The sequence below is a fragment of the Argiope bruennichi genome, chromosome 5 (genome assembly GCF_947563725.1).
Source record: "Argiope bruennichi chromosome 5, qqArgBrue1.1, whole genome shotgun sequence".
NCBI classification, from domain to species: Eukaryota; Metazoa; Arthropoda; class Arachnida; order Araneae; family Araneidae; genus Argiope; species Argiope bruennichi.
This window is the reverse complement of record NC_079155.1, coordinates 47,127,735-47,152,706: the sequence shown is the minus strand read 5'-3', so window position 1 is coordinate 47,152,706 and position 24,972 is coordinate 47,127,735. Positions and strand designations below refer to the sequence as shown.

The following is a 24,972-nucleotide window of genomic DNA, read 5'->3' as shown; positions in this document are numbered from 1 at the left end:
AATGATGTATAATGTTTTATAATGTAATAAATTTAAAAATATTTTGTAGTCTTCTCAGGAGTTCAAAAGAGTCACCCATAGGGGTTGATTGTCCCTTGCCCTTTTGCAATGTCCAAACATCTTCAACTTTAATATTTAAAATGTTTACAATTTTCATTTCTCCATTATTCATAACCATCAGGAATAAATTAATTTCATTTGTAAAATAGAAATGTATACCATAGTAACAAATAAAAGTAAACCTACGAAATATATATTTCTTTATTTACAAATTATCTAAAGGAACTTATGAGATATTTTCTTGCATTTTAGGGCGTCTGGTAGAAGCAAATAATTCTCCACTCTTTAAAGCAGATATTCCAACAAAAAATGGAGTCATTCACGTAATAGACTGGATCTTGAGACCAAGTGATTTGAGCTGGTGTGAAGGTGTTATACTACCTTAAAAAAATCTGCACAGACCCTGCTCCATTTTTATTTACTCTTCACCTTGCATATAAATCACTTGTATACACACTTCATAATTCATTCACACATTTCATATATATAATATGCACATCTTCAAGTATTTGTGAAAATCAAGATGCAGTTTGTAAAATAAATAACGTTACTGTCAATTTTATATTCTCTATTGCTGGTTCTTGAGACATAAGTGTGAAGTTTTATAGTACAAAAGTTGGGATATTTTTTCATTGTAAAAATTTCTCTGATGAAAGAATTCTATTTGAAAACTGGAATAAAACTTATTTGTGCATGATGAGTCATTCTGGGAATGGCAGTTGTTTTTTTAATGTGATATTGTTATAATCATGTATGGGAAATAAAAAATCATTGAATAAAAATTGATTCGTTTTTGTGTCTTCCAATATTATTAATTCTATGAAATTCAAGATCTAACATAATCTTGAATTTTAAACCTCATTGGCTATCAAGAATAAAAGATAAGGAAAACAATTGCACTTGTTTAATGATTTTTCTTCCAGGATTATTACGAAAAATAAAAATGATACCTGAAGTATTTTAATCTGAATATATATTAATATATAAAATAAAAATTAATTAGTTCAAAATTCTTAAAAGTGTGTTTCCCAAATAATGATGTTAATTTGGGTTTGCAAGCAATAACAAAGAGAACAGAACTTTAAGTATCAATAAACTAAAATTTGTTTCTTCATTAAAGATATTTAAACATTTAGTGGAAACCTGTGAATTTTGTCTTTCTAAACTTTCCATGCACAATTTGTGCAATATATTATATATATACACTGAAATCTCACAAAAGTGATATTATATAAATAAAAACACTACATCTACATGCAAAGACTTTTTTTTATTTTGTTATAAAATAAGTAATTTAAAAACTTGATAAAATATTCAATACGACAATATGAAATAAAAATGAAAGTTCATATGAATGATGCACTGAAGTACAAAATCACTGAAGTTTTTTTCTTAAATTAAAAAAATGACGTGAAGAGCAGTCCCCTCTTCTAATTCTTTATAATTCTGAAAAATACAAAAAGTTATTTAAAATTGATTCATATTCAATTAAAAGAAATTATATTTCATAATACACTTAATGGAACTTAAAATACTCAACTCTTTACTAACTTTAATAGAAAAGCTTTCCTCCAACAAAATTTAGATCAACAATTGATTTGATTTGTCATGTCTTGAACTTTTAACGATTACAAAGTTATATTTAAGCAAAAATATATTTTTAAAACAATAGCTTAAGAGAAAGCATAAATGATTAATTAAAAGAAATTCTGTAAAGGTATAATTGCATGAAAATAAATTATAAAATTTGCATAAAATTATGATGTAAATGAAATGGTTTAGATTTTCTTATATTTGTCTTTTGTAGTCTGGGTTATATAATTCATAAATAAAAATTATACAAAAATTAATAAATATCACGTTTTAATGGCATTCTTTTGAGAGTTATATCATTTATACAAAAAGGCATGCAGACTGCAGATTTAGAATTTAATTTTAATTGAATCATTATCAAACAATTATGAAACTAAATTTTGAAAATAAACAACAAAAACTTACTCCACTTTCTCTCTAATGGTGTAGCGGCATCAGCATTAAAAAGCTTTCTGCGTCCACGGGTTATCCTCGGACTGGGCATGTTGCTAACCGTTTGAGCTGCAATATGCAAAACTCCATAAAACAATAATGCAATTAAAAACAACATTTCAATATCATACAGCAAAGGGGTTTTCATTTTTGGAAGACAAAATAGATTACTCATATTAACGTCTTGCTTTAAAGCAATATTAGGGCTATTTTGGGATGGACCTTGCAATTTTGGTCAGATGACAAGGACGACACCTGAGCTGGCATCCCATCTCCAAACTTCCACAAAACACCAGCGGGAGGACATTTGGCTTTGATGGATTTAACATGCACATGATGGTTCTTCGGTGGAATCGGGTATCGAACCTAAAACCATCCGGTTACATATCTGAGACTTTACCACTAGGCCACCGTGGCCCTGGATTCTTCTAAAGGGAGGGAAAATCTTAAAGATTTTCAAATTATTTTAAAAAAGCCGTAACTTGGGTTTGAAAGATCTCTCTTTTCTTTCTTTACCTTTTTGCAGATAACTTTTTGCAAATAAAAAAATAAACTCCTAATTGATTTATTGGTAATAGTATCATTCCTTTCCTAAATCAGTTGCACTTATGATTAATGATTTTATTTATCTTCATTCTCTAACAATTGAAAATATTTTATAATTTTTCCATTATTATATTGATAAACTATTCACTAGTTCAGATTCAGAAAAATATGTTTGGACATAGTTCAGAAACCAAAAAGCCTTCTTACTCTTTGTGTAATAATTACACTTACTTGGAAAATCTTATAAATAAACGATACAGTTCACTTTTGGGTGCACACTGGGAAAAGGATGATTACTCAGCCTGATTTTCTAAACTGCTTTTATTTGCATGTACTCTGCACCCTAATCTCTTGCTCAAGGTTAGAGACAGACAAAAGAATTTACATTTAATTTGGAAATGGGGGGGGGGGTTAAATAGCCTCTTCTAAGGCTTATTTTAAAATTAAACCTATGAACCAAAAATCTATGCCAAGAAAAAGTGAACCTAAGAAGTGTGCCTGAATAGGGTTGGAAAATTTTTATATTTAAAATTTTCAAATTATTTAAAATATTAAGAGATGAAATAATTCTTTGAAATAAAAAATCCAACTGACACAAATTTTAACCATATAATACATACATGACACAGGGTTCGAACAAAAAGGCCCAACTTCGTAAATAATGCCAAGAATAATACTGAGAAGTAAAATATGATTAATAGGAGGGGGGGGGGGGGAACAGAATGGCTACAGAAACAATAAAATAAAAATTTCCCTAACTAAACTTGCAACATTTCCTTGATTTATGGCTACTAATTCAGGATTGCCACTTAAAACTGAAAGGGGGTGGAGATCCCTGTGTACACATAGTATAAGGGCAAGTGCTAATTGCAATATCTCATTTTTATCAGTGCAAAAAGCAAAAGGAATAAGCAAAAATTCATCATTATCTGAAATAATAGTATATTAAATTAATGTATATTTACAAGTAGAAAAAAAAAATCCTTTATTGTTGCTTAAAATTTTGCAAATTTAATTGTTTAAGGATAAATGACACTGATCACTCCATGTTCCCTGGTATAAAATTAAATGGTGAAATAAATGGTAAAATAAAACACAAAATAACATTTTTGCTAATTGATACATTCAAGCATGCATCTACTAGTATTGGTTATTGTATTTGAAAAAGGGGAGGGGGAAAGGAAAGTATGTATAAAATGGCAGTTTATCTGAAATCTAATAAGTAAAAATGATTCTTTTCTGATATTATTTTAAATTTAATGTGTATTTTATTTATAGCACAGAGTGCTTAAGAATGAAATAAGAAGAAAATGCACGCAATAATAATACACACTTTTAACTTAAAAGATAAATTGTATCAACATAAAAGAGATTATTGAATGAAGCAAAATTGCACCAATTTTTAGCTCACAAAGCACAGTAAAAAACATTTGTATATTGGCAAAATATTTAACTTTAACACAAAGAGAAAAAAAAAAAAAAAAAAAGGGGGGGGGGGAAATATTGTCTAGTATTATTAATTTTTTTTCTTTATTGTATTATATATATACAGGGTGTCCTTGAATCCATGGGCAAAACTTAAAGGATATGAAAAATATGTATAAAGAAGCACTTTTTAGTATAGCAATGTGGGGTCGAAAATGAAAAGTTTCGGCAGATGAAACGAGAAATGCTGAGGAAATGAAGAGAAATCTCTTTACTTACATAATATTTCAGTAAGTGCACAAATGTGCCACCACCAACATCAAGACAGGCCTAGTAGCGCCTAGCAAGTAATTACCATATATTCTTTCGAAGATACCAGGTGTTCTATGAACAATTGCAGCAGCAGCTGAAAGTTTTGCAATGAAGTTTTTATCAGTCATTGGAAGTCTGGTAGACAATACATTTTTCTGCCTTGCTTGTTCCATCTACACTTTTTATTTCGAACACCATATTGCTATATAAAAAATGCTTCTTTATATGTATTTTAGCTACCCTTAAAGTTTGGCCCATGAATTCAGGGACACAATGTATATAAAGATGGCATGCATTAATAATGTAAAATTTTTTTTTGTGGCAATCAGTTTTAAAAAAATGTGCCCCCCCCCCCCCCTCTTTTTTCTGAAAATTAATGAGAAATGTGAACCTATAATTTGTCAACAAATTTAAATAAATTTCTTGTTTTGCATTATTTTATAATTATGAAGCATTTTCCTTCATAATTCCAAAAACTCCAAGAAGTGAAAAATAAATTTTGTAAAATGCAACAAATTATTTGGAAATTATATTATTAGGTCAACATTTTACATCCAATTTAAACATTAAAATTCAAAATGCATGCCTTGATTTTACTATTGATTTGATGTCTGAATAAAAAAGAAAAAAAGGTTCACAATTTGTCTAAATAAAGGAGATATATTCAAGTTTAAAATTATAGCAGTAATGGGAGTTGATTATGCTCCTTTTATATAGAAAGCAAAAACTATTTTCATTGTTTTTTTTTGTTAATTCTAAACCTAACCTCAGTTGCCACATGATCTAAAAAACAAATTAAAATAATACCGGATAATCATTACAAAGCAATAAATAATGCAAAAAAGCATTGTGTAGGAGTACATTTTTATTTTAGTTAATCATTTAAAAGACAAATAATGAAATGGTAAGTTGATATAAAACATTGCAGTATAATTTAAATTGGAATCCATTATAAACTTCATACAAGAAAGTTGTTCTTTAGAATTGAAATAACCCCCCAAATATGGCACTGACATTGCTACTTAGCCGAAAATGTAGCCCCACAAAAATTTTAATCTAATTTTCCCACCGCTTAATGCATGAGTAGGAAGCCTCCATTTCTGATTATCAATAAATGATACATTTTCTTTAGTTGTCAACAATGTTTCTTTATACACAAGAAAAAATATTGAAGTTTGATAAGAATTAACAATATATAAAACATTCTAGCTATAGAAAAAATTTCTTTGACTTCTTCGTGATTTTCACTGCTCCCAGAATATCCTGACCATTATTAGTTTCTCAATTGGCTGGACAATCACATTAACAAACATTTTATTAAATGTAGAAAACTCATAAATAAACTTTTATATACTTTTAAAAAATTACAATTCAAATTAACAACAACAATAAAAAGACAGAAAGATTTAGAAAACTTACCAACACTTCTTAATTTTGAACCAACAAAAGCCATAGCTTTCTGCACAGGAGACTGATTCTCATCTTGCAACTATAAAATTTATTTTCTTAATACACCAATAGCAAAATACTTTTTCATTATAAAGACAGAAAAAAAAATTATACCTTGATAAAGATTTAGCAAAAAATGAATCTAAAAAAATAATATTAGTCCATAGTTGTTATTATAAAGAAATGTTTATTAGGGAAAGGAAGTGGCAACTCAACAATTTTGAAAAAGACAAAACCACTAATTGATTATTACTTATCTTAAAATGTGAAAGGTTTCAAGATACCCACAGTGAAATGTGCAAAATCAAATGTATTAAAATTTTGTTAAGCTCTATATTGCAGAAGCTTCGCAACATAAACACTCACCTTGCGCCTGGAAGTACGGGTAGCAGGAACCTTTAGTTCTTCTACAGTAGTTTTCTAGGAAAAATAAAACAAAATAAATATAGTTTTACATAAAAAAAGATAGTTATAATAACTGAAATGAAACCAAATCTTCTTTAAAAAGTATTTTATTTTAATTACAGATTAGAATTAAAACTTACTTTTTGTGTCTGTCGACTTCGCTCTTTGGCTGGTGCCTATAATTAGAAATATTCAGTTAGGAAAAGTCCAAAAGATTTCTTGCAAATCTAATTTTTTAAAACTCCTTTTAATACATTATGCTTCTAGAGCAACATAAAAATACTTACAGAGAAACATATAAAAGCATATTTATATGTTATAATTGTAGTTTTTCCAACTAAATAGTGTTAATTTAATAGCTGATTAAATCTCTAAAACGTTTTAAAAAATCATAATTTAAAAAAATCCTTGATAGCCAAAAAATGGCCATAAAAATCAATGTTGCATAGTTTTAAAAGGGGTTAAAAAATTATATAAGTAATATTCTTTTACAATGACTGTCATCTTATTTTTTATAAATTATGTCATTTGAAAACAAAGCACCAAAAAACTAAGAATATTTTTCTCATAATTATAAGTAAATAAAGTAGGGTTGCCACTCAAAATAGAAAAAGAAATTTATTATGTTTTCCCTATGTGTATAAACAAAACAAGAGGAAACCCATGAATTGGACTCGTGATAGTTATAATAGAATAACAATAACCCCACATTTTTATTAGAAGAAAAAGCAAAGGGAAGAAGCAACAGTTTAACATTATTATAATAATATATTAAATCAATGTTTACATTTACATGTAAAAAATCTCTCTTCATTATTGCCTAGAATTTAGAAAGACAAATTCAATGCTAAAGGGAAGGGGAGGAGAATTTGATCAATTCTTCATTCTCTGATTTAAAATTATGCAAAATTAGAAATTTGGGGTAAAATAAAAACAAAACATTTTTGTTATCATGACACAAACTATTTAATGATTACATTTAATAAACAAATAAAAAACAAAAATACCCCTGCCAATTCATATATTTGAGCATCAATTTCAACAAAATTTTCTGTCACCAAATGTTTTATTTATTTGTGCCCCTTTTGCAATGATTTAATTTGTAACGTTGCTTAGTATTTGATTCCCCCTGTCCAATTTTTCTACTTTTCTAATGTCTCTCCCCCCCTTTCTTTCTTTCTATCTCATATGCACTAATTTTGCACAGTGTGGCAAATCTCTTAAGATCGGAATATTTAAGATACTTCCATAAAATTTATGGTATCATACACTGTTCTCAGATCAATTCAGCAAGAATTTTAATAAGCATATCATTGAAGATATTAAATCTACTTTCATCAGCTGCATTAAGAGATTATGTATATTTTTAAGACTTTCCCCAAAACTGAATATTCTTAGGACCTCAAAACCTAATAACAGAAATAATTTATACAAATTTCTTCATTAAGATAAGTAAGCTGTTCTTTGTATAGCCCTGCTTATTTTTTCTTCCCAGGAAAAAATAAGCTTTCAAATTGGATATCTTTACACGTTTTGAACACGGAAATTTCTGCTTTGAAACAAAAAAATTGAAGTAAATTAACTATTCGTTCTTCAGATAATATCGCATAGTTTTCAATCAATGAGAGTTTAAAATGCAAGTTTTAAAATAGCAAAATTTTTGGACATACATTCAAATATTCATTTTTTTTGTACTATTCTTTACAAAATAAACAATATTTTGTTAAAAAGTATCTTTTTTCAGTTTCAGTAGCTGTAGTCACTACTCTAATAATGTTTTTTTCTTTTTATAAGTCTTGAAAAATTGGACAGATCAATGGAAAAGAAAAGGGACAAACTTCCATGGTTAAACAATCTCAAATAATCTTTAGTTTTTAGAGCTATGATAGCATTTGTTTTATTCTTGCAATGTTTAAAAAGATAAACATTTTTGAGATGGGATGGGGGAGAAAAACTGATTTAAAACTTAAGATTAATTTAACTTAGGGGGGGGGGATCATGCTATTATATCCAATATTAAAAAGCTATTAAAAACCTATTTAACTGCAATAATTCAATTTAAGAGTTTTTCAAACAACAAACTCACTTTTCTTCTGGTAGCAGTTTTAGCAGGCGGTTTGTACTCATCATCAATTTCCTAAACAAAAAAACAAAAAAAAAAAAAAAAAAAAAAAAAAAAAAAAAAAAAAATTTCAGTTTGAACAAGCTTTAACAAAAGCTATCTATAAATATTAAACAAGTATTTTTGAGTAGCAACAGACAACTCATTATACAATAATTCATCTCCACAATTTTTTTTTAATAAATCAGTAACGTTCCATGCAATGACTATTTGATGTTCTATAATTTAAAGCTTATAATAATTATACTACAATAAAAAATTAAACGTTAGATAAAGGTAACTAAACATACTTCTTTCTTTTTGATACTTGTTTTATGAGATTCCTCTTCGGACTCCTGCAGAGAAAGAAATAATTGTGAACTGAAGGCAATATGATCACAGAAATATTTAAGGAGTGGGGGAGATTACACATAAAAGTAGCAATAAAATAGAGTTTCAAACATGTAATTACTTCCTAATGATATTTGAAAAGAATTATGAAATTATTGGTTTCAGGTTTTCAAGCACACAGACCAAAAATGAGGTATGAAAATCAAAACATTTATTATACATTTGTTTACTAGAAAAAAATACAGTGTTCTCATATCAAAGACTTATAATTTAAAATTAAACACCTTTCCAAAATGAAAAGAAAATACAGATTAATAACAATAGTAATATTTGGAAGTAATATTAGAAATTTCAAGGTAAAATATTAATCGCTCAAGATATTTCTCAACAAATTTTTAGTAACTTTCAAGAATATGTACATTGGAAAGATTTATGCAGATTTTACTGGTTTAAAAGACAATATAATATCATCCTGATAAAATGAAGTAAAGGAAGGAAAACAGGCTTGGTAATTTTTTATTTTTCCTGTTAGGCCATGCACATGTAATTAGAATTCAATTACAAAACATAACTCTGAAATATTTTAAGTTTAAAATGAATTCCTTTCTGTGGATTATAATGCGTATATTCATTACTAAACTTAAAATTACATTTTCAGGGTTATAATAGGTATATCAATATATACTTAGTATACACATTAAAAAGAATAATGATTTAGTGGGAATTATTGAGACTATTACCATATAATGCAGTGCACATTTTCTGGATTAATAATTTCATAAGCATTTCTCATAACTTCAATCAACAACTCAATGGGTCCCCCCATATTTAAACATGCAATTATAAATTTATAATGCATTAATATTTAAAAAATATAAAAAAATTAAGTAATGGAAAATGATATTTAGGTAAAAAACTTACTGAGTGAGAACTATTATTATCATCTGCAGTTTCCTGTCTTGACCGTAAAACTCTTCTCCGCTGCAATAAAAAGGAGGGAAAAATTGCTAAATATGTTGTACAAAATTAAATGCAATAAAAACTGCACACATTAATCCTCCCATTCCTAAGATCATTTGATCATCTAAGTACCATAGAGTATTGGAACACTTGAGTTTCTTTTTCAAGCATAAGAAAAATGCTCTACTCCCTCAAAAATTGCAATTGCAGCCTGATTATCTTAACAGTTTGATAACAAAGACTCCTGGAAAGCTGATGGCTACTAAGCAAATGCATACAAAGACATCTTTTGAGTGTTCTCAATTCACAAAACCCATATGGGAGAGATTAATGGGGGGGGGAGCGTCTATTTCGAATATTTAATCAGTCATACTTCACGAAAAGTGGGGGGTCATTTTGTAGCAATATCCAGACAAACACTATACTTTCATTGAATTGGCATTTCAATATTCATAACTAAACCCTTAATTGCATTACTTAATTATCTAATTAGATAACATTTTTTTACTTCAGGAATAAACTGTTATATTAACTGAATTAAAAATTCCTAAAACACTTAAGGTATTTGTAAATTATGTATACTTTTTGTATTAATATATAGTATCTCTGAATAATTTAATTTTAATTCAAAAGTCTCAGAAATAATTATTCAACGCCTGTATGATGCATAGGTATGACTGTTAAAGGATTAAAACATTGATTTAAAACATAGTTTTGATTTATAGTCAACTGAAGAAAGTCAATTACAATTAATCCTATTCGAAAAGGATCAATAACAGATTCTAAGGAAAGGATTTTAACCCAGGAGAGACAAGTTTATCTGTAACTAATTGCTTCTGTAAAGAAAAAGATGAATGGAATTTGATTTTTCAAACACTACAAGCAAACTATTTCTTTCTCAATAATTCAGAAGCAAAAATTTGATTAGATTACACAGAATTTAAATATCAGAAACACACTTAAAAGTATAAAAATATGCAATTAATGAATTACTATTAAAATATTAAAACTAAGATATGCACCAAATTTACCTTTGATGTTGCTTTTTCTTCATTAACTTTTTCCTAAAAAAAGTAAAGTTATTCAATATTAAATTATTACTATCAAATATCTTGCAAAAGTTTAATAAGAGTGAAATTTTCAATTCATGTATTGTTATCAACCACACAATTTCATTTAAAGACACAATTTCAATAAAAAATGCCATTTTAATAAAAGAAAATTAGAAAAAGAAGAATTTAAACTACAATCCTGAAAAATGTTCAATAAATATAACGTCTTAAAAAAAATCCTCATTTCAATTAAATAGAAATAATAACCACCTGTTTAAAATCTGAGTTAAATTAAAATATTTTTGTTCAGGAAATTTATATTGCTTAAAAACAGAAATTTGATAATTTATTTTTAAACAGGATTATTTTAAATAAAGAATTGAAATGAGAGTTAATCTATTATTGGTACCAATTTTGTCCATTTACTTTCAAAATTAACTTAACAAATTTTCTTTTGGGCTTTAGAGCCTTACCATTATCTTAATTCACTAATTAAAAGCTTTCACTGACTATTGTATTTTAATCCTTTCAGGGACAAAAACCTTTTTATAATGAGTTATAAAGTGATTTTATTGTCCTAAAAAATTAATTATTCTTATTCTCTTCTAGGTATGAAACAAGAAATTCTATTTAAAATTTCATTTAAATTAAATAGGAATATGGGTACTTAAATCTTGTTATGAAAATTCCAGGTTCTTATTGAATCAGCAGAACTCTTAAAATTTTGCTACATTGGTTACTATAGGGAAATAAATAAAATCTGGTAATTTTAATTTTCAACAAACGCATTTTAGATAACTAACCTTACGAGATTCACGATCAGAATTCTCTTTATCCTGTGAACAATCAACTTCTTCCTATGAAGGGAAAAAAAGATAAACCATTTCCATTTAATTACACAATAAATGAATAGTAAATATTGCTAGTAAGAAATAGCTGAAGAATATTATTACCTTAGAAACATCAGATATAGAACGCTTTTTCCTACCCTGGAAAAAAAATTCAAATTACAGATAAAATCTTGAAATGACATCAGTCATCAATTCATAAAGTCACTCAACAAAAACTAATTATAAAACACATAAACATTTCAAATCACATTTAGTCTAACAGGAATAATGCAAAAGAAAAATCAAATTTTAAGTTAAAAGCTTCTTTCTTAATTAACTTATTTTGCGCATTATTATTATTTTGAATTTTTGTTAATTGTCATTACATTTTTAAATAAAATCTATTCTGAAAAAAATTATAATGAGAAATTCATACAGTTTCTGAAAAAAATTAAGAATTATTAAATTGATGCATTGAACAAAGTCTATTAAAATATTTTTTGAAAATAAAATGTGTTCAATATTATAAATATATACTTCATAAATAAAGCTTTTCAAAATCTCTTCAATTTTCATATAACCAATTTATTGGATAAGAAAAATAATCTATGGTGAAACTCATTGGTGGAGCAAGAGAAGGCATAATAAGATCCCCCCCCCTATTCCTCCTGTAAAAGGAGTAAAACACATCTGAAAAATGTAGCTGAAACCCAAAAGTTTGAAGAGAAATATGAAGCTCCTATCAATTATAATTAAAAATAATTTAATTGCAATCATTTAGCAAATTGCAACAAAATCTTTTTAGGCAAGGCAATTTTTGTGCCCAAATTCAGTTTGGAAGGAAATAACACGGCATTACCTTAATAGAGTTTTTTGGTTACAAGATTTTTCGTAAAGTTTCCACTTGATACAACAATCCATAGTTATATCTCATGTAATTCAATTATTTCATAAGATTATTATACTTCAGATAAAATCCGAATATATAGTTTACATAAAAATGTATATACCAAAGTTTGGCGGAGTTTCTTTTTTTATATAAATATTATTATTTAAGAATACAAATATGACTTTTTAGATACAATAGCACTACAACTCGTTTAATACAAAATTAACAATAATTTTCTGAAAACAATGGTGTGAGAGTTATGAGAGTAAAAACTTTAAAAACATACCCTCGACACATTAGAAGATGATCGTTTCATTTTTTCCTTTAAAAAAAAAAAAAAAAAAAAAAACACCCATTAGTAAAACATAAGAATTATGCTTAAACAGTGTTATGACAAAATTTTTTAACTTTTAGAATATTTCTTTTACCTCTTTCTTTTTATCTTCCTCTTTTTTAACATCTTCATCCATCTCATCTTGCTCTTTTTTAACATCTTCATCCATTTTATCTCCCTCTTTTTTATCATCTTTCTTTTCCATCTGAAGAAATATGAAAATTAGGTTAGCAATTCATATAATGTTTATTACTGGTTATTAAGAATTCAGTGATAATTCATTTTGGAGCTGCAGCTGTTTGTTGATGAAATTAAATTATTCATTTTTTCTTCATTCCCATTTTTTTATAGTTATCATAGCTGGTTATATCAAAATCTATCAGCTTGATACATTGAATTAATCACTCTAGAAGATTCTGCTTAGACTTGCCCCTTAACTAAAGAGATTAATGTTTTCTCTTTCTAGCTTTAAATTGGAATTGGCTGAGATATTTTCCTCCCCTGACAACATGACTGACCTACTGTTGGAAATAGAAGCATTGATATTTTTTAAAGAGAGGAGGAGGTAGCATGGGGAAATATTAGAACCCTTCTTGGGAGAAATTATCTCTCATATAAACAATGTTAGGAATCAATAATAAAGAAAAACAATATTTTCGAGTATTAGATTGGCAAGAAACAATATGGTTCTATAATCATGAGTATTTGTATTACATATTTTTTTTCTATGTTAGTACACATTTCTTTTTGGGGATATGTGAAATGTTCAACTAATAGCCACATGTTTTTTTAAGTGAAAGGGAATTTACACAAATGCTACATGAAAGGTGATTGGGATGTTTCTACAGCCATATAAATAGGCCTGATTCAGTAAAAAAACAGGAAAAGAAGAAAATTTTTATGATGAGAATGAGAAAAGGCAGAGAGATATTTTCAAGTTAATGATATTCATTACATTACATTAAGCCTAAAAATTTAGCTCAAACCAATAATTTATTATCAGCTGTCATTGCATTACAAATTTAAAAAGAACAAAAACTTTGAAATTCCATTCATAAACTGGTTTACAGTCACAAGCAAGATACTATTATTAGCCAGTTAAGTTTTAAATAATAATCATATTCTACAGAGAAGGGGAACCCCCCTAAAATATTGGAAATTTAAAAGAATTTCTCTAACTCAATATATGTAAACCATTCAGCATTAACTTTAACATTTAAATTTATTAGAAATCAGTTATCTATTTGAAAGTTATGAAAGTAGGGGGGGGGCATACATTGCAATAGCACTTTGAAAGGAAAGTGCAAATAACAACTAACTACAAATTTTTTCTAAGAGAGTAAGAAATCATACTTCAGCAACAGTTGATTTCAACTGTAGGTTTTCTTCTTCAACAAGTTTTTTTAAATGTGCCATTTCTTCAATCTCAACAGAATGCTGTTGTTTAAGTGCATGCATCTGGAATGATTAAAATAAAAAAACAAAAATAAATAAGAAAATTAAATGTTTGATTATCTATAAAAGCATTTAAAAAAAACTTTAAGACTATGGTTTTTATTTTTCAATCTCAATTGTGCAAATTTAAGCATGAATAGAAAAAAAATGTAATTGTTAAACTTTAAATAGGAATACGAAGACGAATCTGGTGCACATCAGCTAAAAATAATAAGCATAATTACCAATTACAATTATTAAAAAGTAACAAAATATTTTTAAAAATGTAAATTATTCAAGTTTTTTCATTACTAATCAGGAAAGGATTAATATTTAATTATTAACTGAAACAGCATAAACAATAAAATTTTTTCTTCAAGCATTTTAAAATTAATTATAAATTATAAAGTTAGAATTATTAATTTAAACTAAGCAAAGCATTTTCAACTGTATTCAAAGTTGCTATTAAATTCGCTTACAAATTTATCATAGAACTTATAAAAAAGGCAATAAGTCATTTTTTTATGCGTGCATCATTTTTTAAAAACTTGTAACTAAATTATTAAAAAACAATGATGCTAATTTGTCTCATGTTCACTAATTTTTGAATTAAAAAACAATGTCTCATTTAAAAGCTAAAATAAATATTGATGCTCTTTACTTGTTTCTTTGCCTTTGCTTCAGATTCTTTAAGCTGATTTTGGCAGTCACATAAAGCTAAAAAAAAAAAAAAAAAAAAAAATGAAGAATAACTTTAACAATTAAAATGAGACTTTAACAAAAATAATAATATTTAGGATAATCATATTGTTACCTCTTTCTAATTCTTCAATACTAGTTTCCTTTTCTCGTATTTGCCTACTCAAATCAACGAGTAGGTCCAGATTCTTTATGGAAGAAGAATGCAATTGTTTGATTTTATTTGTTGCAGACAGTTCACACTTTTGAAGAACTTGAACCAATTTACCTACAGTTTAAAGCAACATATTAGCGAAGTCAATAACTCCACTTCAAAAATTTTTAAGTGTAAAAGCCCAATATTTCAAATAATCTAGAATACTGATGAATGTAAACACACATTTTTATAATAAATTATTGGCAATTAAAAAATATGTATTTAAAAAAATTATCAAAAATAAATGATTATGGAATCTACGTTATTTTTTGGTTTATTAACAGATTTAGTGTTTCTTGGAAATTTCAGTGCACTATAGATTATTATATTCATGTGAAAATTCAGTATGATAAATATGGAATTTTACTGCAAAGAGCATCTGATATATACATTTTAACAAGAATTGGAGATGTAGTGTAGCTGGTGGGAAGGAAATGACACATGGAAATGCAAAATATGATAAGGTGTTAAGTTATCTATAAATTAGTTTAAAAAATATTTTGAAAAGAAATTTTATAACAATGAAACATCTTTATTTATTGAGAGTGTGCTAAAAATAGCATTTTATTTCTTGCTCTTTTATACAGTCCGCAAATTATAAAATCTCTAAATATTATATATTTTCTAAAATAATATTTTAAGAAAAGCATTGAGCCTCTACTGTATAAATCTGGGAAGTATGAATTTAATCAAGGAATAATGACATTCATGTATTGTTGCACTATACACCAAACTGTGAATAAATTTCAAAATACCATTTCATTATTTAAGACATTCTTCAGAAAGAAGTTGAGAAACCTCATCAACATAGTTCTGATAATACATAAGTATTAGAATAATAATAAATATTACAGGTTTTTATGATTTTGCATTAACGAACAGCACAGTTTTGACATGACTAATGTTTAGAGGGGAGAGGGGGCCGGAACTTCATAAAATAATGAACTGAGCCAAACAAGCACAGAAGTAAAATATGTATGATTAATTGAACAGAAAAATAAGTAAATTTATACAAAAAATGCTCGAGATATTAAATATATTCCTAAATTATGACGTAAAAGAAAATTAATCAATCTTAAGAATAATAAAATCTAATTCCGAAAAAGCTGAAATGTGTATTTATGAAGAAATGTGCCATGTTTGACAGTTAAATATAGTTATTGGGCTTATAATAATTCCTAAAAGTTTGTTTATAACTGTAATTGTATTTTATAAATGAAATTTTAAATTAAAATATATTAGATAAGTAGAAATTCTTACCATATATTTCGGTGAAAGATGAATAATCTTCTTTTAAAGAAGTCAAATTTTCTGATAGTTCCAAATTCAGATTCTTATATTTGGAGCTATTTTCTTCCGCTTCACTAATCTTAATTTTCTGATCTTCAATCATTTTAGAAGTTTCTTCAAGCTTTGTGAGCAACTCATTGCACTTTTCTTGGGCAATAGCTTCTTCTATAAAAAGTTGTTAATCAAAGATATTTGCAACAATTAATAAAACAATTGATAGAGCAAAAAGTATACAAATAATTCAAATCAATATAACATAATTAGTATATTCACGAAATTGCTAATCATTTAATTTACAATCTTAGAAATGAAATTAATAAATAAAAATAATCATACCTGTTTTTACATTAGATAAAGCCTTTGAATGCACATCCACAGCTTCAGTGATTTCTTTCTGGAGATGTTCAACTTCAGTGATAGCTGATGCTGAGGAAGACATCACAAATTATTCAGTCAAGATATTTTGAAAAAAAGTTATTAAAATATAACAGCAATCTTTAAATAGCAGCAACTTTTAAATACTGCATCAAGTTAAAAGGATGAAATTTAGTCATGTTATTTAGCTATAGGCTTGGCAATACATTTGCTGGAGTACATAATAACACTTTCCAAATGAGATTTCAAATAAATGCAATTTGAAAAGAACTTTCTTTTCAATAAGCTTAACATGAATTTCAGTTATGCTGTCAGGGGTGTTTGTGGGACCCCAAAAAATCCCCTGAAACTTTTACAGACTTACTACCGGCATTTTGGAGTTTCGAGAAGGGGGGGGGGGAGAGAAATGAAAAATTACAATTATGAAATATTGAATGACCTAATTATAAAAGTTCAATGAATTACTTTTTTTGCAAAATTAATAACCATAAATTTTCAAACATATAAACTACTACATTTTATGCAAATATTTTAAATTACCTGAATTAATTCTTTAAAAAAAATTATCTAATTTCTGCTGCTTTTTTTTATTTTCTGATGTTTGTGGGCTTGTCTTTCTTTTGTGGTGAACTTCATAATTGCAGGAAGATTGACTTTTATTTTCCTCATTTACAGTTGAAGAAATTTCCTCGAGAACTGCACATGCAGAGGTAGAAGCAGTTTGCTTTTCTGCTAATGTAGAAGGTTTTTCAGAGACTTTTATAGGTGACTCATCTGAAATACATGTTTTTAAGTCCTCTTGATATGTTTTCCAACTTCTGTTCATATTCAGTAAGAGATCTTTGTGAATTGGATCAGTCATTGGATTTTTTGAGCCATATTTTTCACATGAGGTTTCTTTAGAAGCCATTAAATCATATTTAATAGTCTGCGCTGCATTTAGGGAATCAATCTTAAGAGAGGTTCTATAGTCAGTGACAAGTGTATCCATTAAGTTGAATGCACTTTCCACTAATGGGCCATGGAAGCAGCTAAGGCAGGCTTTGACCAATTTAGCCAATGTAGGATACTTATAATCATTTGTGAAATCATCTTTTAAATTAAAAACTTTAGACCAATATTTATCAATTGTACACTTGACTTGATTTCCACTTTCATCAGATGTGTAGAGCATTTCTTTGGTGATATCAATATCACTCTGGTATAACCTTATTTCAGCTTCTACTTTTGACTTTTCATTATCACTAAAAATATGGGACATAAAAGATGATAATTTTTCAAAAGCTAATATTATACTGGTTTTACCTCTTAGCTCTGGATCTAATGCTGTAAAACTAATTAGATATGAATTTTTAAGGGGTAATTTCTGTTTCATATGCTGAAATTTCAAATTGAAATTCTCTTGCGTACATAAATAAAAAAATATTTCAATAAGAGAAACGAAAAATTTACACGTGCATCAATAAATGAAACGAAAATTTTACACAGCGGAGAAAAAAAAGTTGCGAAGCGATCAATGACAAATAGCTAATACGGCGAAAAATCCCCCTTCTCTACTTATTGGCGCCACGCCAGGAGAGATAAGACCTTTGAACCCAGAGTCACGTGATCGCACATCTGGTCGCGAAGTCTCTCCCTTTTTTTTCTGCCGCGCCTACTTGCCGAAAAGAATCCAGAAGAGAATGTCCGAGAAACGGGGGAATGAGTCATAACTCGCAATAAGGAAAGAACAAAAAAGAAGTTTTTTCCCCCTTTTCACTGCCTTTGGAGAAAGAAAGGAAAAGTTTTCACCACACACGCTGACCTTGCGTTTTCTGCTTTCAAAGCAAACAAAATCGCCCAGATCAAAATAAATAATTCATTATTATTCCTACTTCCTTTTGAATGACGATCCCCGGAATTTCCGGGTATCGAAGTTCAAAATCCCCGGAATTCCGGGGTTTCCCCGGAGCACAAACACCCCTGTGCTGTTAAATATTACAGACAAAATGGGGGGGGGGGGCAGATTACATCTGTAAATTAATTCATTGAGAAAATTTTGAGGTGTACTCAGAAAGGGGAACTATTTCAGTTGAAAAGTGTACTTGCATTTTTGTGAACTATCACTGCTGAAGAGAACTGGCTTAGATAGAAATTTAACTATGGGGCCTCACAAAATTTACAAATATTTCAAAAACAATGAAAGAAAAACTCAATATACAAATGAATCAATAGAAAAAAGAAAAACTTCAGCAAAGCAGAATGAAACAAATAATTTCAAGCTGATCAGTGCACTTTCATTTATGTAAATAATCAGCATTGATATTCTAGAGGATTGTCTTTTGCCAATAAGAGAAATTTGTGGTACTCACTTTCGAAAGAAAGAAATTCAAATGAATGTGAGAAATATTACTATCATAGATGAGTTTGCTTAGTCATAAATAAAATATTAGAAGAAAGAAAAACCAGCTAAATATGAAAGACATTAATGACTTACACTTTTGGATATAAACTTTTACAATTAAAATAACTGTATATTCAACAAAATAATTTTGCTCAGTTTTATACTACTGCTTATAAATGTTTTTAAAAAATAATCACCTTGTTCCTCAAATAATTTGGCATATTTCTCTTTTTCAGCATCTAAAGCTTTCAGCAAGTCAGCATTCTCACTTTTATGATAAGAACACTCTTTCTCCAACTGATCAATTTTTGATTGTTTTTCTTCCAAAAGTTTATTGACTTCTTCTAATTTCGAATCAAGTTCTTCAATCTTAGCAGTATGTGTATCATCTAGAAAAAACAAACAAACAATTTATCTGCTTTATTTTAAGAAAACAAAAAATGATAAACATTTTTAAAAATTAAATGAATTTTTTTTCTTTATAATATTAATCCAGTCACACAGCCAATAACTCAGATTGAATTTTATATGCAGACAAGATTAATTAGATAGATACTATAAATTCAAATTTTTCTTAACAATTTTTAAAAAGACTGGATTTTTTTATTGTTACTAATCAAAAATTTTAATTAGGAGTATTTAAATAAGGAATTAGTATTTTATTATTAGTATTAATCGAGTATGAGGAATTAGTATTAATATCTAAAATGATGATTATTCAAGCACCTCACAAATTCTAAAAACAATGCAACAATTGCTTTTCTTATGATGGCAAGGATCACTGCTTATTATGAAGGCCAATGATTTCTTGTAAATATAAAATATGCATTTGGAATGTTTCCTTTTTTTTTTTTTTTAATTACATAAGTGAAATTCCTTCAGATGAATTATTAGCAATTTTTTCCTCTTCAAATTTATATTAATTACAGCATATTTTAACCACTATAGTTTTGTTTATAGAGTGAATTACTCTCCAAAACTTAAATATGGCTATTTACCAGTTTTTTCAGAAACAGAATTTTCTTCATAATTTCTTATGTTTTGTAACAATTTTGCATTCTCTGTTTCTAGATGATCACACTTGGACATTAGTTCACTAACTTCAGACTGTTTTCCCTTCAGAATTTCAGTAATCTTCTCCAACTCTAAACCAAGCTCTTTTGACTTTTCATTCACAGATTTCAATTCTTCTATAAAAGTGGAGGAAGAAATTATATGTTATTCCAACACAAAGACATTCCAAACAATAACATCTATTATAAATAAATGTAATATCTTGTAACAAAAATCATTACTACTTAATTTTTGACGCACATGATGCAATTTTTCCTGCAAGCTCATCAAGTCATTCATCATACAATACGTTAAGAAAAGACTATTTTTACAAGCAGTACAAGTGGATTCTAGTTTTTGGATTTTAATTTTCTGGGAAGATTTCATCATAACACTCATATTAAAGGTTTGTTAACTATATTCTTGATCTAAGATATTAAATATACTTTGAGTCAGTCATGTTAAAAGAATGCCTATTATTAATTGATGTGCTAAAAAATACCAATGATCCACATATTTTCTAATTATTTCTGTAATTGTTGATTGGTGTGGCCATTATTCTGGCAGAAGATCCTTTTATTGGATTAATTGTGGTAAAGATTATGATCCAGACCAAAATTAAAATTTTGTACTGTAATCATTTAAGTATATATAAGAAATTAATACACTTTTATGATGTACCATAATTTGGTCTTGACCAGCAACTTTTACGAACAGAACATGAAAGTTATTTCAAAGTTCCTGAAAAATATTAGTTATTCCTTTACAATACGTGTATGCATATGTGAAATAAAATAGCAAATTTTGATTATTAAGTGCTTAACAAAGTACTACTCTTCAATGATTTGACAGCTGCCTCATAATTAACTGCATTGTCTAATTTAAAACTATTTATTCCGCTGAATCAAGTATAACTATTTTACATACAATATTAATAAAATAACATTAAGACCAGCATAAGCTTCCAAAAAATAAGTTATTATATATTACTAATGAAAATGAAAAAATTACCATTAAGTGTTTCTTTTTCTTTTGCAAAGTTTTCTTCCAATTCAAGTTTTTCTTTTCTCAGATTTTCGATTTGCAAATTCGACACATCTGTTCAGAAAGTAAAAATATTTCAACAATGAATCTACAAATATTGTAACAACTAACTTTAAAAAAATAGTTCACAATTTATGAACAAGTATATGCAAAACTTATGCCACAAAAAAACAATTGATTAATTACCTAATTCTTTTGAAATCATACTCAATTGTTCAGTCACATTTTCCTTATCTTCAGTCTCAGAACATATATTTTTTTTATAATTGATATATTCAGCTTCTAGTTCATCATATTTGGATTTTTCTTCAGCTGTAATCTTGGTTAAATTTTCCGATTTCAAATTTAATTCTTTGCATTTTTCTTCCAAGATAGTCATTTCTATATTTTAAAATAAATTAAAAATACAGTGATTTTCATATTAACTAATTCCCAATATTATTAAAGAATATAAACTTCTAGCTTATAAAATAAAGGAGCATAAAACATTTATTATTTTTTATTTGAATGATTGTAAAAATTCATAACAAAATGAAATACTTATGATTTTACTAAATTATTTTAATATTTAATATATAATACCTTCAATCAATTTCATTTTTTCAGTTGAAAAATCAGTCTCAGCACTCAGCTTCTCGTTTTTCAGCAACTCAATTTCACTAGTAGCTAACTCTAAATATGGAAGAAAATATTAAATCATATATGTATATAAAAGACATACTCTAGTCACATTATTACAGTCATCTATCTGAGAGCCTCATTTGCAGCCACAACAGCAATTAAATGACAGGGCATGGATTCAATGTATGCTGTGAAGGTGGAGACAGACATCTGCGACCAAGAGAACAGCAGAGCATTACATAACTAGCGAAAATTCCAAGGTCTGATGTATCCATTAAAATGTTCAGATGGATTTAGATCTGGAGTTGTTTTTTGATTCATCTCATTGAATATGGCAACACCCATTGATTTAATGCAGTAGAAAAAGTGACCCATCAAAAAAGGAAACATTTTCTCACTGTTCCAGGGTCCAGTGTTTGTATTGTAATACATGATGTTCTTGCATCGCATGTTTGTCAACATGCGTGTTGAAATCAGATGCCACCTGTGAAGGACAATACACAATAAAGTGCACAGGACAGTTATCCCGAGTTTTCTGGTGCACTGCCGATTCATTTGGGCCATCCATCATTCTTAAAACAAGCATTGCAAGCAGTGCTCAATTCTATCGTTAATACTCATTTGCCCACCCTCTTCCCCAAAAAATTTACATATCTGGATTACAGACCCACTTGATTTTTCTAGTTATGGTACACATTCACTATAGCACTACATTAACATTTCAAAAAAAAAAGCTGTGGCTTAAAAAATGCTGTTATCATAGTCTCTATATCTGATGATCATGCTCTTTTTAATGTTCGTTAAATCACATGGCTTACCCATTACAGCAGCAATTGTTATGCAAACATGTACTCTGAGAACACCTGTCTATGCATTTCAACAGCTTACAAGGTGGTCATAATTTTTTAACTTGACTGTGTATGTATAAAACACACACAAACACAAACAGAGTGTGCACTCCTATTGTAGCTCAATAACTAACTTTTAAGCTTATTAGAGATATATACATAGTTGCAACTGAGAAACTGTTTTAATTGACAGAAATACATTTTATGTTGTCAATAAAAATATTTCACAAAATGATATGAAATATAACTTTTTATAGCCCCCCAGTCCTGTCAATGATATTTAGTAAAATATTCTAAACACTGTAACATTTTAAGCAAAATAATTCTATTTTTCTATGACTAAAACTGATCAATGCATGAAACATTGAAATCAGCATTAATTTAAAAAATAAATTCAGGGCCAGTAAAGAGATTTTTGCAAACTAAAACTATACATCATCATGCTACTTTATCAAATTGTTCTTTAAAATAAATATTTTTAAACCCCATAGTTTGGTTAAAAAGCAATAACTTGATCAATTTTTAGTTATAAAACAATGGTAGGGTAAACAAGGGTTTTTTTCCTCTTGTATGTTTTACATTTCTTTTTAACCAAATATGATTAACAATATAAAAAAATTAGAATTCATAACTTTCTTAAAATACATTTATTGACTAAAATAGCATAAAATACAATTCTTCTTATCATTTAAAGCACCCTTTTAAAATGAAATTATCATTTTATGTCAAGCGACTTAGAAATTAGCTATTGGGCCATTATAAAGCGAACGCCAAGAACATAAAGAAAATTCAGGTATGCATGCTCATCCAAAGTTAATATAATAGAAATTTTATTTAAAAAAAAATTAGATATTGCTTTTCAAATTAATTTTTTAAAATATTTATTTCAAAGTCATTTAAAAATAAATTGGAGATAACTACCTAGTTCTTCAGACATTTCAGCAAACTTGGCCTTCAAATCATCAAAATCTTTAGCAGATGAGCTGGAATTACTTTTATTAATATCATATTCTTCCTCCAAATTATTATATTTCATCTTTAAGTCCTTAAGAATTTGAACAGATTCTTCAAGTTTACAATTCGCTTCACTAGATGTTTCTTCTAAATCAGCAATTTCTATGAAAATACAGAGAGAGAGAGAAACATGAAAAAAATATTTTTTTAAAATTGAAATAATAATAGTTATTTTAGGGAGATAAAATGTATTCATTAAAGGTAAAATAAAAACATACTTTTTTCACTCTCTGCCAATTTTCGACAATAGCCTTCTTCCATTTCAAGTTTTTCTTTTTTGAGCTGTTCAGCTTCTTTCTCAGTTTGAGCTGTTAATAAAAAGACATAAAACAGAGTTTTAACAGACAGATATCACAGAGACAGAAGGGGGGGGGATGAAAGTAATTACAATAATATATAAAAGATAACTTGCTACTTCCTATTTTGAGATTAGAGTTGTTATATTAAAATGCAATCTTGAAGCAAATCCAGTTACTTTTCTCAAAACGTGCGTAGAACAGAGACATTTCTTTCACTGAATATAAAATCAAAAATTTTCTGTTTCCTTTAGAATTTTACTCGTCTTCAATTAATATTATATCTGTCACAATGGATTTTATTTTAGAAAACAATCTCAAATTTTAAATACTTTTTTTTTAGTTAGAAGTTTTTATTATTCTAATTTTCCAGACTTAATTTTAAAAAGTGGCTAAAGAAACTATGGAAAAAATTTCACCGACTAAATTTGTAACATTTTTCTGACTTACAGCTGCTAATTTTATTAGTTTACTGGCTACGGTTACCTTACCCGGAATCTTTTATGTGTTCAATAAACATTATCAAAAATTTTCTTGAAATTTATTTCTTGATAATGAACATCTAAAAAAAACCTTTTAAAACAAAGCACTACATTTCATATTTAGAAAGAAGTTAACAAATTACCTTGATTTTAGAACTGTACAAGATTTTAAAGAAATATTAAAATTACTCTTTGTGACATAAATTATTTTAACTATAAAAGTCATAATTTTTGCTTAAAATTTTTAAATGGTTCAATAAACATGTAGTACTCTATGCATAAACACCAGAATTACATGTAGGAGATTAAATATAAAAATAGTATAATTATACACACCTAATAATATATATATTTTTAAAAAGATTATATTAAAAATAACTTGCTCAATAAAAAATAACGTTTTTATACATGAATAAAAGTTTTTATTTTATTTTTAAATTCCATTTATTATTGCAAATAACGCTAAAAGCTGATAAAAAATTTAAAAGCTGATAACTT

The 24,972-nt window shown here is 27.4% G+C and overlaps 2 protein-coding genes across 5 annotated transcripts in view; one reads left to right on the top strand and one right to left on the bottom strand.

Annotated features, from left to right (window-relative positions):
- Nucleotides 1-820, top strand: part of LOC129968141 (homeobox protein 2-like) — a 32,940-nt gene extending 32,120 nt beyond the window's left edge. The window contains exon 8 of the mRNA XM_056081962.1: nt 313-820. Coding sequence (XP_055937937.1) covers nt 313-446 — 134 coding nt within the window. The 3' untranslated portion in view covers nt 447-820. The remainder of the gene's footprint in view (nt 1-312) is intronic.
- Nucleotides 821-1,326: 506 nt separating this feature from the next.
- The window catches only part of LOC129969283 (kinesin-like protein KIF20B), a 49,785-nt gene continuing 26,139 nt past the window's right edge, over nt 1,327-24,972 (bottom strand). For 2 of the 4 annotated variants that reach the window (XM_056083776.1, XM_056083778.1), the window contains exons 23-47: nt 23,915-24,004; nt 23,604-23,798; nt 21,796-21,885; nt 21,400-21,594; nt 21,181-21,267; nt 20,115-20,306; nt 19,314-19,505; nt 16,695-16,784; nt 16,329-16,523; nt 14,988-15,140; nt 14,835-14,890; nt 14,093-14,197; nt 12,834-12,944; nt 12,692-12,727; nt 11,640-11,675; nt 11,490-11,543; nt 10,666-10,698; nt 9,596-9,655; nt 8,635-8,679; nt 8,309-8,359; nt 6,363-6,398; nt 6,184-6,237; nt 5,788-5,857; nt 2,059-2,169; nt 1,327-1,506 (exon numbers count right to left, since the gene is read on the bottom strand). In XM_056083776.1, the coding sequence (XP_055939751.1) occupies nt 1,499-1,506; nt 2,059-2,169; nt 5,788-5,857; nt 6,184-6,237; nt 6,363-6,398; nt 8,309-8,359; nt 8,635-8,679; nt 9,596-9,655; nt 10,666-10,698; nt 11,490-11,543; nt 11,640-11,675; nt 12,692-12,727; nt 12,834-12,944; nt 14,093-14,197; nt 14,835-14,890; nt 14,988-15,140; nt 16,329-16,523; nt 16,695-16,784; nt 19,314-19,505; nt 20,115-20,306; nt 21,181-21,267; nt 21,400-21,594; nt 21,796-21,885; nt 23,604-23,798; nt 23,915-24,004 (2,345 nt within the window). In that variant the 3' untranslated portion in view covers nt 1,327-1,498. Of the gene's footprint in view, nt 1,507-2,058; nt 2,170-4,209; nt 4,463-5,787; nt 5,858-6,183; nt 6,238-6,362; nt 6,399-8,308; nt 8,360-8,634; nt 8,680-9,595; nt 9,656-10,665; nt 10,699-11,489; nt 11,544-11,639; nt 11,676-12,691; nt 12,728-12,833; nt 12,945-14,092; nt 14,198-14,834; nt 14,891-14,987; nt 15,141-16,328; nt 16,524-16,694; nt 16,785-19,313; nt 19,506-20,114; nt 20,307-21,180; nt 21,268-21,399; nt 21,595-21,795; nt 21,886-23,603; nt 23,799-23,914; nt 24,005-24,972 lie in introns of those variants that run through there. The other 2 variants (XM_056083779.1, XM_056083777.1) reach the window with 2 other exon arrangements.